Consider the following 16,586-nt stretch of genomic DNA (forward strand, 5'->3'; position numbering starts at 1 on the left):
TGGAGGCTAAATAGCATGTTATTAAACAATGAATGGTTACCAATGAGATCACGAAAAAATTAATACAACTTCTTGGAAACAAATGAAAATGAACACACAACAACCCCAAATCTCTGGGACACAGCAAAAGCAGTCCTGAGAGAGAAGTTCATAGCACTACAGGCATACCTCAAAAAAAAATTAGCAATAAACTACTTAACCCTACAACTTAAAGAAGTAGAAAGAGAACAAGAAAATTCTAGAGCAAGTAGAAGGAATGACATAATAAAGATTAGAGCAGAAATAAATAACATAGAGACTAAAAAAGCAATACAAAAAAATCAATGAAACCAAGAGCTGGTTCTTTGAAAGGATAAACAAAACTGATAAACCATTAGCCAGACTCATCAAGAAACAAAGAGAGAGGACCCAAATAAATGAAATCAGAAACAAAAGTGGAGATGGAACCACTGACAGCACAGAAATACAAAGGATTATAAAAAAATACTATGAACAACTATATGCCAACAAGTTGGACAATGTGGATGAAACAGACAAAATCCTAGAAAAATACAATCTCCCAAAACTGAATCAGGAAGTATCAAAAAACCTGAATAGGACAATAACAACTGCTAAAATAGAAGCAGTAATAAAAATACTCCACCAAACAAAAGTCCAGGTCCGGATGGCTTCACAGCAGAGTTTTACCAAACATTCAAAGAAGAACTAACTCCTATACTCCTCAAACTATTTCAGAAAATCCAAGAGGAAGGAATACTTCCAAACTCTTTTTACAAGGCCAGCATTAACTTAATTCCAAAACCATATATAGACACTACAAAGAAAGAATTACAGGCCAATATCCCTGATGAACATAGATGCTAAAATCCTAAACAAAATATTAGCAAATCGCAACCAGCAATATATTAGAAAGATCATACACCAGGATCAAGTGGGATTTCCAGGGATGCAAGGCTGGTACAATATTCACAAATCAATAAACGTGATATATCACATAAACAAATTGAAAGACAAAAATCACATGATCATATCCACAGATGCAGAAAAAGCATTTGACAAAATCCAACACCCATTTTTGAAAAAAACTCTCAGCAAAGTGGGAATAGAGGGAGAATATCTCAACATGATTAAGGCCATATATGACAAACCTACAGCCAACATCATATTCAATGGGCAAAAACTAAAACCATTTCCCCTAAGAACAGGAACAAGACATGGATGCCCAATGTCACCAGTCCTGTTCGACATTGTACTGGAAGTGCTTGCCATAGCGAACAGAGAAGAAAAAGAAATAAAAGGCATCCAAATTTGAAAAGAAGAAGTAAAACTGTCATCATTTGCAGTTGATATGATATTGTACATAGAAAACTCCAAAGACTCCATCAAAAAACTACTAGACTTAATAGATGTATTCGGCAATGTGGCAGGATACAAAATTAACACCCAGAAATCTATGGCCTTTATATACACCAATAATGAACACACACAAAGAGAAACTAAAAAAAAAAAAAAAATCCCATTTACCATTGCAACAAAAAATTTAAGATACCTAGGAATAAACTTAACTAAGGAGGTAAAAGACCTATACTCAGAAAATTATAGGACATTGAAAAAAGAGATAGAGGAAAACATAACAATTGGAAGAATATACCATGTTCATGGATTTGTAGAATCAACATCATTAAAATGTCTACACTACCCAAAGCAACCTATATATTCAATGCACTTCCCATTAAAATACCAATGGCATATTTCACAGACCTAGAACAAACTGTTCAAAAATTCATATGGAATAAAAAAAGACCCCAAATAGCTGCAGCAATCCTGAGAAATAAAAACAAAGTTGGAGGGCTCACAATGCCAGATATCAAGATATACTACAAAGCCACTGTTCTCAAAACTGCCTGGTATTGGCACAAGAATCGACATATAGACCAATGGAACCTAACAGAAAACCCAGAAATCGACCCAAGCCATTATGCCCAATTAATATTTGACAAAGGAGGCAAGAGCATATAATGGAGATAGTCTCTTCAATAAATGGTGTTGGGAAAATTGGACAGATACATGAATAAAAATGAAACTAGATCACCAACTTACACCATACACAAAAATAAACTCAAAATGGATAAAGGACTTAAACGTAAGATGGGAAACCATAAAAATCTTACAAGAATCCATAAACAGCAAAATATCAGACATATATTGTAGCAATATCTTTACTGATACAGCTCCTAGGGTAGCAGAAACCAAGGAGAAAATAAACAAATGGGACTACATCAAAATAAAAAGCTTCTGCACAGCAAAAGAAACCATCGACAAAACAACAAGAAAGCCCACTGCATGGGAAAACATATTTGCCAATGTAATCTCCAATAAGGGTTTAATCTCCAACATTTACAGGGAACTCATACAACTTAACAAAAAAAGATAAACAATGCAATGAAAAAATGGGCAAAGGACCTACATAGATACTTTTCGAAAGAGGACATACAGAAGGCCAAGAGACATATGAAAACATGCTCAAAGTCAGTATTCATCCAAGAGATGCAAATCAAAATGACAATGTGGTACCATCTCACACCTGTCAGAATGGCTATCATCAATAAATCAACAAACAACAAGTGCTGGCGAGGATGTGGAGAAAAAGGAACCCTCTTGCACTGCTGGTGGGAATGCAGACTGATGCAACCACTGTGGGAAACTGTATGGAGTTTCCTGAAAAACTAAAAATGGAACTCCCATTTGACCCAGTGATCACACTTCTAGGAATATATCCCAAGAAATCAGAAACACCAATCAGAAAGGATATATGCACCCCTATGTCCACAGCAGCACAATTTACAATAACTAGGATTTGGAAATAGCCTAAGTGCCCATCAGCAGATGAGTGGGTTAAAAAACTGTGGTACATGTACACAATGGAATACTATGCTGCTGTAAAAAAGAAGGAATTCTTACCATTTGCAACAGCCTGGATGGACCTGGAGAGCATTATGCTAAGCAAAATAAGCCAGTCAAAGAAAGATATATATAACATGATCTCACTCATTTGTGGAATATAATGAACAATATAAACTGATGAACAAAAATAAAGCCAGAGGAAAAACTTATTTTAGAATAATTTTTACTTATATAATAAAAGTAATTCTGTTATTTGCAGATTTTTAATATTTCCTACAACTTTTGTGATATTACACTATGTTAGTACAGTTTTGGTAATATTATTGTATTTAAAATCTTTTTTCTTGAAATATTAATGCTTATTGCATGTAACATTTTATTTAAAATAGTTTTTCTTGAAAAAATGAAATGATAGAAAATATAATAATAATAATAATAATAATACTGTATTGAATATTTGAAAGTTGTTACAAGGGTAGATCATAGGTGCTCTCACAACACCAAAAAAAAAAATTATGTAAGGAGATGGATATGTTCATTAGCTTGACTGTAGTAATCATTTCACTGTATAAAACAACACTGTAAATATACTAGTACACAATTTGTATTTTTAAATTGAAAAATATTTAAAAGAAAAAATGTGTTTTAAATGCTACCTGAGCTGGCAGAAAAGTAAAGCGAATCCTTGAAGGCCAGAAACAGAAAATAAATCCACAGAGGGTATCTAGTATTCTAGCTAGAATTTGCCATGGTGCATCTGTCTATTTAGCCAACAAACATTTTTTTTATAATAGGCCAGATCACAAATATTTTAAGTTTTTCAGGAAGTACATACTCTGTTGCATCCACTCAACTCTGCTATTGTGTCATGAGAGCATGCATAGATAGTATACAAATAATGGGTATAGCCCTGTTTCAATAAAACTTTATGTAAATAGGCAGCAGGCAGAATTCAGCCTTCAAGCCATAGTTTTCCAATCCCTTCTTTATAGCCTGGCTTTTAGTATTTTTCCCTCAAGAAAACATGTCTGGTATGACAATTTGTCCCATGTGGTAAACTGTTGTAGGCATGGTCACAATATCTTCACATCTCCCTGTACACATGCCTTGGGGAGTTCCTCTCACAATGACTCTGGGATAGACCATATGACTTGTTTTGGCCAATGAGACAATAATTAATGTAACATCAAAAGAGACTTGAAAGTACTAGCAGAATGGGGCTTGTCCTCTCTTGCTGATCCTGGAATCTCTGAATCCATCACCATGTGAATTAGCCCAGGCCAGCCTGCCAAAGACACATGGTCCATCATCCCCATTATCCCAGCCAATAGGAAGCATTAACTGACAGTCAGCACCAGTTGCCAGACATATAAATGAAGCCATCCTAAACCAACTAGCCCCAGGCAACCCACCAGTTGACCGTAAGTCCCATGAGTGAGTCTAGATGAAACCAGCAGAAGAGCTGCCCAACTGAGCACAGCCTAAATTGCTGAACTACAGAAGCATAAGCTAATATATGATTGTTTTAATGATTACATTTTTGGGGTTATTCTGCAGCAAAAGCTAAATTATACATTCCATAGGAAGTTTATTACCTCCTAAAAGTAAAAAGTTAAAGTCAACAAGTCTATGGAAAGAAATGGGGAATAGAAGACTGAGGAAGCACACAAAAAATGTATTTCCATTTTAAAGATCCTATCACCTGCCAGCAGGGACAAGCCCTTCCTTGTTCCTCCTCATATGCTGGAACAAATTCTTCCTACCTGAGCAGACTTCTTGGTAAGTCGGATTGGAAGTGTAGCCTCCTGCATAGCCAACTTGAGTTGAATATACTCCTTTCAGGGTCCAAAATTTCCTCTCCGCTCCCCAGAAACAGCCCATTCCTAAGAAAAACATAAGATACTGATTAGTCCTTAGAGGCCCAGTGCACAAATTCATGCAAGTGTGGGGTCCTGCTGGCCCACCCCAATCGGGGCCGATCGGGAGATCGATCAGGGTGGGGGGCCAATCGGGGATGGGGCTGGCTAGGGGAGGGACCACGGATGGTTGGCTGGCTGGCCCCACTTCCTGGTCAAACTCCTGGTTGGTTGAACTCCCACCAAAGGGGACAATTTGCATGTTAGCCTTTTATTATATAGGACTAGAGGCCCAGTGCACAGATTCATGCACCAGTGGGGTCCCTCGGCCTGGTCTGAGCCCTCCTGCAATCCGGGACCCCTCGGGGAATGTTGCACTGCCAGTTTCGGCCCGATCCCTGCAGGCTAGGCCGAGGGATCCCACCGGTGGACGAATCCATGCACCCGGCCTCTAGTATACATATAAGATCTTTGGTTCATCTCTTCCCGCCTTCCCCATTCCCCCTTCCCTCTGAGATTCATCAGTCTGTTCCATGCTTCCATGCCTGTGTGTTGAGCATCTGCCCCCTGGTGGTCAGTGCATGTCATAGCTATTGGCCGAACAGTTGAACAGTCGCTTAGGCTTTTATATATATAGATAAAATAGTCGTTGCACTGTTTCACTAGAAAAGAGAAGCTGTTCCTGTGATTTAGTAATAAAAAATAACTCAGATTTTATCATTTAAAGGAGAGGTTGTAACATTTAAAAATAATTTTATTTAAGATTCTTTGCATAGAATGTCTCTGTGCTTTAGTTTGCAAAAGCATAGAAAGCCTAACATTTCAATGAAGTTAGTAAAGCTACACTTTTCCAAATAACAGTAAAAGGATAACTGCTTTTGATGAATAATTTCCTCACTTGATTCATTATGGTCTCATCAAACCATAATAACTTGTATTAATAGTAGAAAGTTATTTAACAATCAGCATCCTTATCATGCTTTTCAAAAAAAAAAAATTCTAACAAGGAAAAGTAACACTAAAATACTGATTTAAAAGGGAGACCTTCCCCAAATCAACACAGATTGACAAAATATTTTATTAACGATTTCACATATGTGCTCAGTTTTTTAATTTTTTTAAAGTCATAAACCTTTATGTGATAGATCACTGCTCCCCAAAAAGAACAGTTTCCAGAATTCTATTACTGAGTGTAATGATTGAGGAAAAAGAGAGAGCAGAAACACAGGGAAGGTAGGAACAAAAAACAAAGAAACTCACAAAAATAGCATTGCAATCAACTAGCAAACATGGTGCTCAAAATAGTAGATACTGGATTCCTTTGAACATATGAAAACTAAGCCCCATCTATCTCTCATGAATGCACATACACACATCAAAAATGATGACTTATATTTCCCTGGGCTCTAAAGAGCCCTCATTTTCCACCATGAGTTTCTAACTGTGCACAACGGCTATCTGTGGCCAATTTCTACATGTAAACAAGATGCCTGCCTCACTCCAATTTTATATGGCACTATTAAGTCATGTATAAATAAGATCCCGGTTGGAACAACAGTTGGCAAATTAATATATGCCTCCTACTATGATCACTATATTTGTTAGATTTGATGACAGAGCTGAAAGAAAAAATAGATCGAAGTTTACTGAAATTCTTAACAATTGTTAATTTTCTACTTTAAATATTCAGAGTAACAATAACCAAAAAGCAATGTGCATAGCATTACATACTACACAAAAATATATTTGCTCAAATGTGTTGGAAATACACTAACCAAAAATAGGTTAACAGTTAAAATATACAATAGAGCCAAATGATGAAATTTAATGCAGTAAAAAAAAATTACTGTTGTAATAACAATGCAACATGGAAATATGTATATGCTTATGTCATTATTGCCTAAAGCTAAATTTACAAAGAAAAAACAATTATGTGCATGTTTTTATTACAACTATGAAAATATATTCATACCAAAGTAGACTAGAAAAAATATACAGTTATGACATAACTGTATTACAGTGATGAGAATATAGAAATATTTTTTTTTACTTTTCAAGCTTTTCTGTAACTGAGTCATATTACTTTAAAAATGAAAAATGTATACATTTTTAAAAGGAAAATAAAAAATTCAAAGGAAAACATAAGCATATGCATTACTTGAGTTATACACTGCTTTATACCACGCTCCTGTTTGCAAAGGAAATGTCTGCTGCTAGTGGATATAACTAAATATTTACTGAGTATTTATAAAAATTGAGTATCCTCAAGTCTCTGGAACAAGAATTCACTATTAATTTTATTTCATTGCATTCCTGAGATGTAGGAATTATGTAAGTCAGGGCTCTCAAGAGAAACAGAACCAATAGGAGAGATGGAGAGAGAGAGAGAGAGAGAGAGAGAGAGAGAGAGAGAGAGAGATAGATAGATAGATAGATAGATAGATATTATGAGAAACTGGCTCCCATAATTATGGAGGTTGAGAGGTTGCCCAGCTGTAGTCTGAAATCTGGAGACCTAGGAAGCTGGTACTATAATTTGTCCAAACCCAAAGGCCTGTTAACCAAGAGCACTGAAGGTTCTAGGGCAGGAGAAGATGGATGTCCCAGCTCAAACAGAGGGAGTGAATTCACCCCTCCTTTGCTATTGTGTTCTATCCAGGCCCTCAGTGGATTGAATAATGCCACCCCTATTGGTGAGGGAGGTGTCCTTTACTCAGTGTACCAATTCAAATGCTAATCTCTTCTGAAAACAGCCTCACAGACACACCCCAAAATGAAGTTTTATCGGGGCATCCCTTAGCCAGCTCAACATAGCACGTAAACTTAACCAGCACAGGAATGATGATGATAGGAAATCTCTGGAGAAGAATGGGGAGAAAGTGCTCTGGACAGCATTATTGAGCATAAAAATACACGGACGCATCCAGGAGTTGTACAGTGTTCCAAGCTGAAGGCACCCTGGCCCCTGAAGTTCAGAAGTCTGCAGTGTGGGTTGGATAAAATATTTCCATATTGCACAATAACTAACAGTGATAGTACCAAAGTTCACTGCAAGTATTCTACGCACAGGTACATGACTGGCTATTTTAGCAGCCTGCCTACCCTGACCATTGTCTTACAGTCCCATACAGATGGCCCCAGACTCTATATCCTCTATAACTTCACTGCATCCTCATGGTGTAGATTTATAAAACTTAAATGATTTTTGCAAAACCAAAAATATGTGCTGCTAGTAGAGAGCTATTTAATCCCCACCTTTTCCCCCCTATTTTTTTATGTTTACCTGTTGATTCAGCATACATATATGTTATTTCCAGGAGGTAAAAACTAATAAATGTGATGAAAACACACAATTAAACAGAATTGAGGAATATTAGATTATATGAGTAAGAAGCAACTTAGTATATCCATACATTTCCCTTTTTTAAACCTTTATTGTTGAAAGTGTTGCATATGTCCCCCCCCTTTCTCCCCAGTGACCTCTTTTAGCATTGACCCCCTATTTAGCAAAAATCAAGACAAGACCCTGCTGAAGAAGGAAGACCCAGCTCCAGCTGGGCAAAGGCCTCCAGGGGGCCTACGTGTGGCTGAAATAATGCCTCAGGAACCTGGTGTATAATTAATGTCAAATTTTCTAGAGAGGTACTTACTTAGGATAGGGGTTGTCATAAGAAGAAAACTCCTACTTGAAGCAATACGATGTTTTATCTAGTGCCTTCCATTACAACCTAAGCATTCTATTATTTGGTTTTGAGGGGGGGGGGGCGGGGGGGGGAGGCGGTGGGTAGTTAAACAAAGAAAACAGGTTTATTTTGTCAAAGTACTCAGAATTTATAATTGCCTAGTCCACAACATGAGTATCATCAAAGAAGATATAGTATGCACTATTATCTATAAATATTTTAAATTTTTTATTATAAAGTAAAACACAGATACAGAAAAGCCACACAAAACAAATGCATATTTCAATGCATTATTTTTAGGTGAACATCCTTGCAACCAGAACTTTGCCACCCACCCAAGAAACCTCTCTTTGTATCACACCCCAATCACAAGTGCTTTCCTTCCCCCCAAAGTAACCATTATCTGACTTTTATTGTGATCATTTCTATCTATATCTTTATATTTTTATCACTCAAGGTACCCATCATAATTTTTTTGGTCTTGCTCAGTTTTAACAATTTGATGTCCTTTAAGATCTTCTTTTTTATTATTTAAATTTTTTATTGTTTAAAGTTATTACATGAGTCTCCTTTTTCCACCATTGACATCTCCCGGGCCGCTCTCACTCCCCAGCACGTGCCCCCACCCCCCTACTGTCTGTGTCCATTGGCCATGCTCATATTCATGCATACAAGTCCTTTGATTGATCTCTTACTCCCTCACCCCCAGCCTTCCCTCATAGGTTGGACAGTCTGTTTGATGCTTCTATGTCTCTGGTTCTATTTTTGTTCATCAGTTTATGTTGTTCATTATATTCCACAAATGAGTGAGATCATGTGATATTTATCTTTCTCTGACTGGCTTATTTCGCTTAGCATAATGCTCTCCAGTTCCATCTATGCTGTTGCAAATGGTAAGAATTCCTTTTTTACAGCAGCATAGTATTCCATTGTGTAGATGTACCACAGTTTTCTAATCCGCTCATTTGCTGATGGGCACTTAGGCTGTTTCCAAATCTTAGCTATTGTAAATTGTGCTGCTATGAACATATGGGTGCATATAAGTTCTTTTCATCAACAAGATCCCTCTCCATTCTTTTCCTTTTAATTTATCCACTGAAGAACATGTGGACCAGTTAACCTGCAGTGTCCCACAGTGTGGATTTGATTATTTACATTCTCATGATGCAATTCACCTTGTTCCTCTGTCCTCAGTATTTCCTGCAAATTTGGAGCTGGATCCAGGAGCTTTATCAGACTCAGATTTCATTCTTTGGCAAAATTATAGGTGGTACTATGTTCTTTTCTTTTATTTAAAAAATTTTCCATCTTTATTAAGATACAACTGACATGGGGCATTGTGTAAGTTTAAGGTATACAATGTGACAATTTGACACACATATATATTGTGAAGTTGTTATAATAAAGTTAGTTAACACATCCATCACCTCACATAATTACATTATTTATAGTGAGAACATTTAAGTTTTACTGTCTTAGCAACATTCAAGTACAAAGGACAGCATTATTAACTATAGTCACCATGCTAAATATTAGATCTCCAGAAGTTATCCATATTATACTGGAAGTTTGTACCCTTTGCCAACATCTTCCCATTTCCCCCCACCTCTAAGCCCCTGACAAACACCATTCTAATCTCTATTTCTATGAATTTGACTTTTATTTTAGATACCAATATAAGTGAGATCATAGAGTATTTGTCTTTTCTCTATCTGATTTATTGATTTTTTTAAGAGAGAGTGAAAGAGAAGGGAAGAGAGGGAGAGAGAGAAAGAGAGAGAGAGAAACATCAATATGAGAGAGGCACATCAATTGGTTGCCTCCCTCATGTGCCCCGACTGCGGCTGGGGATGGAGCCTGCAACCGAGTTATATGCCCTTGACTGGAATCCAACCCATCAGTCCGTGGGCCTACACTCTATCCATTGAGCCAAACTTGCCAGAGCTCTCTGTCTGATTTATTTCACATAGCATAATGCCCTCAAAGTGCATCCATCTTGTCACAAATGGCAGGGTTTCCTTCTTTTTTATGGATGAATAACATTACTGTGTGTGTGTGTGTGTGTGTGTGTGTGTGTGTGTGTGAGAGAGAGAGAGAGAGAGAGAGAGAGAGAGTATATCCCTATCAGTCTATTGATGGACACTTAGATTATTTCCATGTCTTAATTATTGTGAAAAGTGCTAAAATAAACATGGAGATGCAGATATCTCTTAAAGATAGCGATTTCATTTCCTTTGGATATATACCCAGATGTGGAATTGCTTGATCATATGGTAATTCTATGTTTAATTTTTTAATAACTTCCATACTGTTTTCTATAATGTCTATACCAATTTACATTCCCACCAATTAGGGTTCCCTTTTCTCCACATCCTTACCAACATTTGTTATTTTTCATCTTTTTGGATTTAGCATTCTAACAGGTGTGAGGTGATATGTCACTGTGGTTTTGATTTTGCATTTCCCTTATGACTAGTGATGTTGAGCATCTTTTCATGTATCTCTTGGCCATTTGTATGTCTTCTTTAAAAAAGTCTATTCAGGTCCTCTACCCACTTTTAATCAAATATTTGGAAGTTTTAATGGTTTGCAAATGTTTTCTCCATAACATTGCCTCTTCATTCTATGGACTGTTTCTGTCACCGTGCAGGTGCTCTTTTTGTTTGATATAATCCCACTTGTTTATTTTTGCTTTTGTTGCTCGTGCTTTTGGTGTCACAGCTAAAATATCATTGCCAAGGCCAATGTCAAGGAGGTTTTCCTCTACATTTTCTTCTAGGAGTTTTATCATTTCAGGTCTTATGTTCAAGTCTTCAATCTATTTCAAATTATTTTTATAATATCCCTTTTTTCAACATCATTTACTTGAAAGTCTACCTTTCCCCCATTGAGTATTTTTTACTCCATTGTCAGTTGTCATTTGATCATATATGTGTGCGTTTTATTTCTGGCCTCTCTATTCTATTCCATTGGTCTATGTGTCTGTTTTTATGGCAGTGCTATCCTGTTTTGATTACTATAGCTTTGTAGTATAATTTGAAGTCAGGAAGTGTGATGTTTCCAGTTTTGCTCTTCTTCCTTAAAATTACTTTGGCTCTTCAGGGTCTTTTTTGTTTCCATACAAATTTTAGAAATTTTTTTTCTATTTCTGTGAAAACTGCCATTGGAATTTTGATACTGGGTTTGATATGGGATTGCACTAAGTCTATAGAAGACTTTGGATGATATAGGCATTTAAACAATATTAATCCTTTCAATCCATGAACATGGAATATCATCCCACTTATTTGTGTCTTCTTCAACTTCTTTCATCAATATCTTATAGCTTTCAGTGTATAAATTTTTCACCTAGGTAAAGTTATTCCTAAGTATTTTATTGTTTTTGATGCTATTATGAGTGGGAATGTTTTCTTTATTTCTCTTTCAGATATTTCATTGTTACTGTATAGAAATGCTATTGATTTTATATGTTAATTTTATACCCTGCAACTGAATTCATTGGTTAGTTCTAACAATTTTTTATGAACTCTTTAGGATTTTCTATACATAAGATCATGTCATCTGCAAACAAAGATAATTTTACTTCTTCCTTTATGATATTATGCCTTTTATTTCTTTTTCTTGCCTAATTAGTCTGGCTAGGACTTCCAGTATAATGTTAAGTAGGAATGTTGAGAGTAAGCACTCTTGTCTTGTTTCTGATCTGAACAGAAAAGCTTTCAGTGTTTCACCATTGAGTATAATGCTAGCTATGGGTCTTTACATGACCTATATTATGTTGAGGTATAATTCCTCTATGCCTTCTAAAATTTGTTGAAAGCTTTTACCATGAAAGGATGGTCAGTTTTGGCAAATGCTTTTTGTGCATCTACTGAGATTCATGCAATTTTTATCCTTCATTATATTAATGTGGTATATCACATTTATTGATAAGCATCCTTGCATCCCACTTGATCATGATATATGATCCTTTTAATGTACTATTGAATTTGGTGGGAATCCTCGCCTCATCCTAACATTAGTGAGAATGCTCCAATAAGTATGAAATTTGTTGAATGTTTTGACGGATATCTTTTTTCAGACTAGGAAAGTGTCCCTCCATTTTTAGTTTATAAAGAGCTTTTTATCATGCATGAGTTTTGAGCTTTAAAAATATATGCATTCTTTTTGAGATGATCATATGTTGTCCCTGTTTAATCTCTTACAGTGGTATATTACATTTGTAGATTTTTTTCTGAACCATACTACAGTAAAACTTACCTACTAATAATGCATTTTAATATTAAAGAATTACTTTTGCTAACATTTTATTTTTAAAGTTTCCACTTATGTTCATAAGAAAGATTTGTCATGATTTTATTTCCTTGAACTATCTTGGCCAGAATTAGTATCAAGGTTATATTGGCCTCATGAAATAAATTGGCTAACTTTTTCCCCCTCCTATGTAACATTAGAAAAGAATTATTCATTCCTTGAAGTTACAATAAAACTTTCTGAACCACCTTGTGTCTTTGGAGAGGAGAAGGGAGGGATTAAGGGTGACTTTAATTGCTGCACTGTTTTTTATTTATTCAAGTTTTCCTAATTCTATTTCTGTTTACGAGGTTTATATAACAGATCTAACCTTGGCTATCATTGATCCTCTTTTTTGGTTTCTATTTCTGCTCCTTTTTTTTATAGTATCTTGGTGTGCACTTTACTTTTAGTCGGCTGTTTTCATACCTTCTTGATATAAATACTTAGCTTATTTATTTTTAAGTGTTCTTGTTTTCTGATGAATGTACTTCAGTACACATTTACCTCTAAATTTTGCTTTAGAAAGATCTCACATATTTAGATATGTAGTACTTTTCTTGTCATTCTTTAGCAAGTATGTTATAATTTTCATGTTATTTCCTTTTTAACCAATTAATTATTTAAGGTTGTACATTTTAATTTTCAATCCTATGGCCTGTTTTTTATACTATCTTTTCATTTTGATGCAATTTTATTATATTGTGCTTAGAGAGTATGGTCTTCATTATGTTCTTTTTAAAATTTGTTGGGGGCAGGAGGGAGGGGGGTAAAAGATCAACTGAAGGACTTCTATGCATGCATATAAGCATAACCAATGGACATAAGACACTGGGGGGTAGGGGAGGCCAGGGGATTGTCAAGGGTGGGGGGAAAAAAGGACACATATGTAATACTCTTTGCAATACTTTAAGCAATAAAACAATAAAAAATAAAATAAAATAAAATTTGTTGAGATTTCAGAAGGTACCAGACCCTGATGGGGTGAATTCTATTTCATGAGGTCAGCCCCCACACAGTAGCTCAGAAACTATAGTAATGGCCAATCCTCACAGCCTGCCAGCATGAGGGTCAACCCAAAACATGGACATGCCAATTACAATCAAGACTCAAATACAATAGGAGGACTCATATAACCCCCACTAGAAACACTCCTGGAGCACCCGGCTCAGGTGATCAGGGAGACTACACCACTGGGCCCTACAAAAGACCATCCTACCAACACTGGGAGACATAGCAAATCTACCTGAAAAACAAACAAAGAGAGGCAGCCAAAATAGGATACAAAAAACAAAAAAACAAAAACTATGCCCCAAATAAAAGAACAGAAGAAATCTCCAAAAAAAAAAGGACTAAATGAAATGGAGGCAAGCAATCTACCAGATACAGAGCTTAAAACAATGATTATAAGGATGCTCAAGGAACTTAGAGAAAGAATAGATGGACTCAGTTATAACTTTAACAAAGAAGTAGTAAGCATTAAAAAGAACATAGAGACCATTAAAAAAGAACCATTCAGAAATTAAGAATACAATAACTGAAATGAAGAATACACTAGAAAAAAACAGCAGAATATATGAAGCAGAGAATTAAATTAACAATTTGAAAGACAAGGTAGCAGAAAACACCAAATCAAAACAGAAAAAAAAAAAGAATTTCATAAAATGAGGATAGTTTAAGGGACTTCTGGGACAACTTTATGCTTAACAAAATCCATAACATAGGGGTACCACAAGGAGATGAGAAAGCGCAAAGGATTAAGAACCTATTTGAATAAATAATTACTGAAAACTTCCCTAACCTGGTAAAGGAAAAAAATACACAAGTCTAGGAAGCACAGAGTCCCAAACAAGACAAACCCAAAGAAGCCCATACCAAGCAGAAATAAAAAAATTAAAAAAAAACAGAGTCTAAAATAAAAACAATTCAAAAAGTCAATGAAACCAAGAGCTGATTCATTGAAAAGATAAACAATATTGATAAACCTTTAACCAGACTCATCAAGAAAAAAAGAGAGATGTTCCAAATAAATAAAATTGGAAGTGAAAGAAGAGAAATAATAGCTGATACCACAGAAATACATGGGATTGTAAGAAAATATTAGAACAATTAATTGTATGGCAACAAAATGAACAATATAGATGAAATGGATACATTCCTACAAACATATGATCTTCCAAAACTGAATCAAGACGAAAGAGAAAATCTAAACAGACTGATTTCAGCCAACAAAATCAAAGAAGTAATTTAAAAAACTTCCCAAAACAACAATCCTGGAGAAGATAACTGCATAGATAAATTTTATCAAATAGTTAAAAAAGAATTAACACCTATCCTTTTCAAACTATTCCAAAAAATTCAAGAGAAAGAAAGACTTCCAATCTCATTTTAGGAGGCCAGCATTATCCTGATTCCAAAACCAGATAAAAACATTGCAAAGAAAGTATAGGCCAATACCCCTGATGAATATAGATGCTAAAATCCTCAACAAAATATTAACAAATCAAATTCAGCAAATCAAATACATTAAAAAATCATATACCATGATCAAGTGGAATTTATTCCTAAAATATAAGTTTTATTCAATATCCACAGATCAATTAATGTGATACACCACATAAACAAAATGAAGGATAAAAATCATATGATCATATAAATTGATGCAGAAAAAACATTTGACAAAATCCAGCTCCCATTTATGACAAAAACTCTCAGTATAGTGGGAATAGAGGAAAGACAACTCAACAAAATAAAGGCCATGTATGACAAACCTATGGCTAACAACATACTCAACAGGGAAAAACTGAAAGTGTTTTCCTTAAGATGAGGAACAAAACAGGGATGTCCACTTTCACCACTCTTATTTAACATTAGTGGCCCTGCGCACAAACCCATGCAGGAGTAGCTCACTGCCGCTTGCCTCAGCTGGCGCTGCCCTGCCCTCCTATAGCTCTCTGCCCACTGCCCCGCCCTCCTGTATCTCTCTGCTGCTTGTAGCTCACTGCCCCGCCCTGCTGCTATTTGGTCGTTATGTGACGGCATCCCAGACCAATTTGCATATTACCCTATTATAAGTATAGATAGTACTGGAAGTCCTAGCCACAGACAAGAAGAAAAAAACAAGACATCCAAATTGGAAAGGAAGAAGAAAAACTGTTTTTATTTGTAGATTACATAATACTGTATATAAAGAACCCTAAAGATTTCACCAGAAAAACAACTAGAACTGATAAATGAATTCAATAAAGTGGCAGGACACGAAATAAATATTCAAAAATCAATAAGATTTTACACCAATAATGAACTACTGGAGAGAGAAACTAAGAAAACAATCACAATTGTATCAAAAAAAAAAAAAAATATATATATATATATATATATATATATATATATATATACACACACACACACACACTAGAGGCCTAGTGCACAATTGAAATCTCGTGAGGAGGCGCCCTGTCTCCCACTGTGTGAGGAGGCACCTCACAGGCCGCTGCGAGAATCAGACTGGACCAGCACCACGAGCAGCCAGGACCCACGCCTGACTTCCACCCCAGGCTCCACTGGCCCCCATGCCTGTGTCTGCTCCAGGCCGCTGGAGCCACCACGCTGGCTCAGGCAGGCCCCCGTCTCTGTCTCGTCTCTGCGCCGGGCCTCACCTGTACGCGCAACCTCCTCTTTCTGGTTGTGACCCATTACAGGGTCCTGGCGTAATTTACATATTACCTCTAGGGCCCTGACAGGTGTTGCTCAACTGGTTAGCGTGCCATCCTGTACAATGAAAGGTGATGGGTTTAATTCCTGGTTGGGAGACATATCTAGGTTGCAGGTTCAGTCCCCAGTTGAGGCG

General features: G+C 36.1%; 1 protein-coding gene across 4 annotated transcripts in view; it reads right to left on the bottom strand.

Moving 5' to 3' along the window:
• Window positions 1–16,586, bottom strand: part of MSRA (methionine sulfoxide reductase A) — a 392,162-nt gene that overhangs the window by 189,367 nt on the left and 186,209 nt on the right. For all 4 annotated transcript variants that reach the window (XM_070415503.1, XM_070415505.1, XM_070415502.1 and 1 more), the window contains one exon: window positions 4,668–4,787. In XM_070415503.1, the coding sequence (XP_070271604.1) occupies window positions 4,668–4,787 (120 nt within the window). The remainder of the gene's footprint in view (window positions 1–4,667; window positions 4,788–16,586) is intronic.

This window comes from Myotis yumanensis, unplaced genomic scaffold (genome assembly GCF_028538775.1).
Source record: "Myotis yumanensis isolate MYYU_CA2020_CCGP unplaced genomic scaffold, mMyoYum1.0.hap1 SCAF_5, whole genome shotgun sequence".
Lineage (NCBI taxonomy): Eukaryota > Metazoa > Chordata > Mammalia > Chiroptera > Vespertilionidae > Myotis > Myotis yumanensis.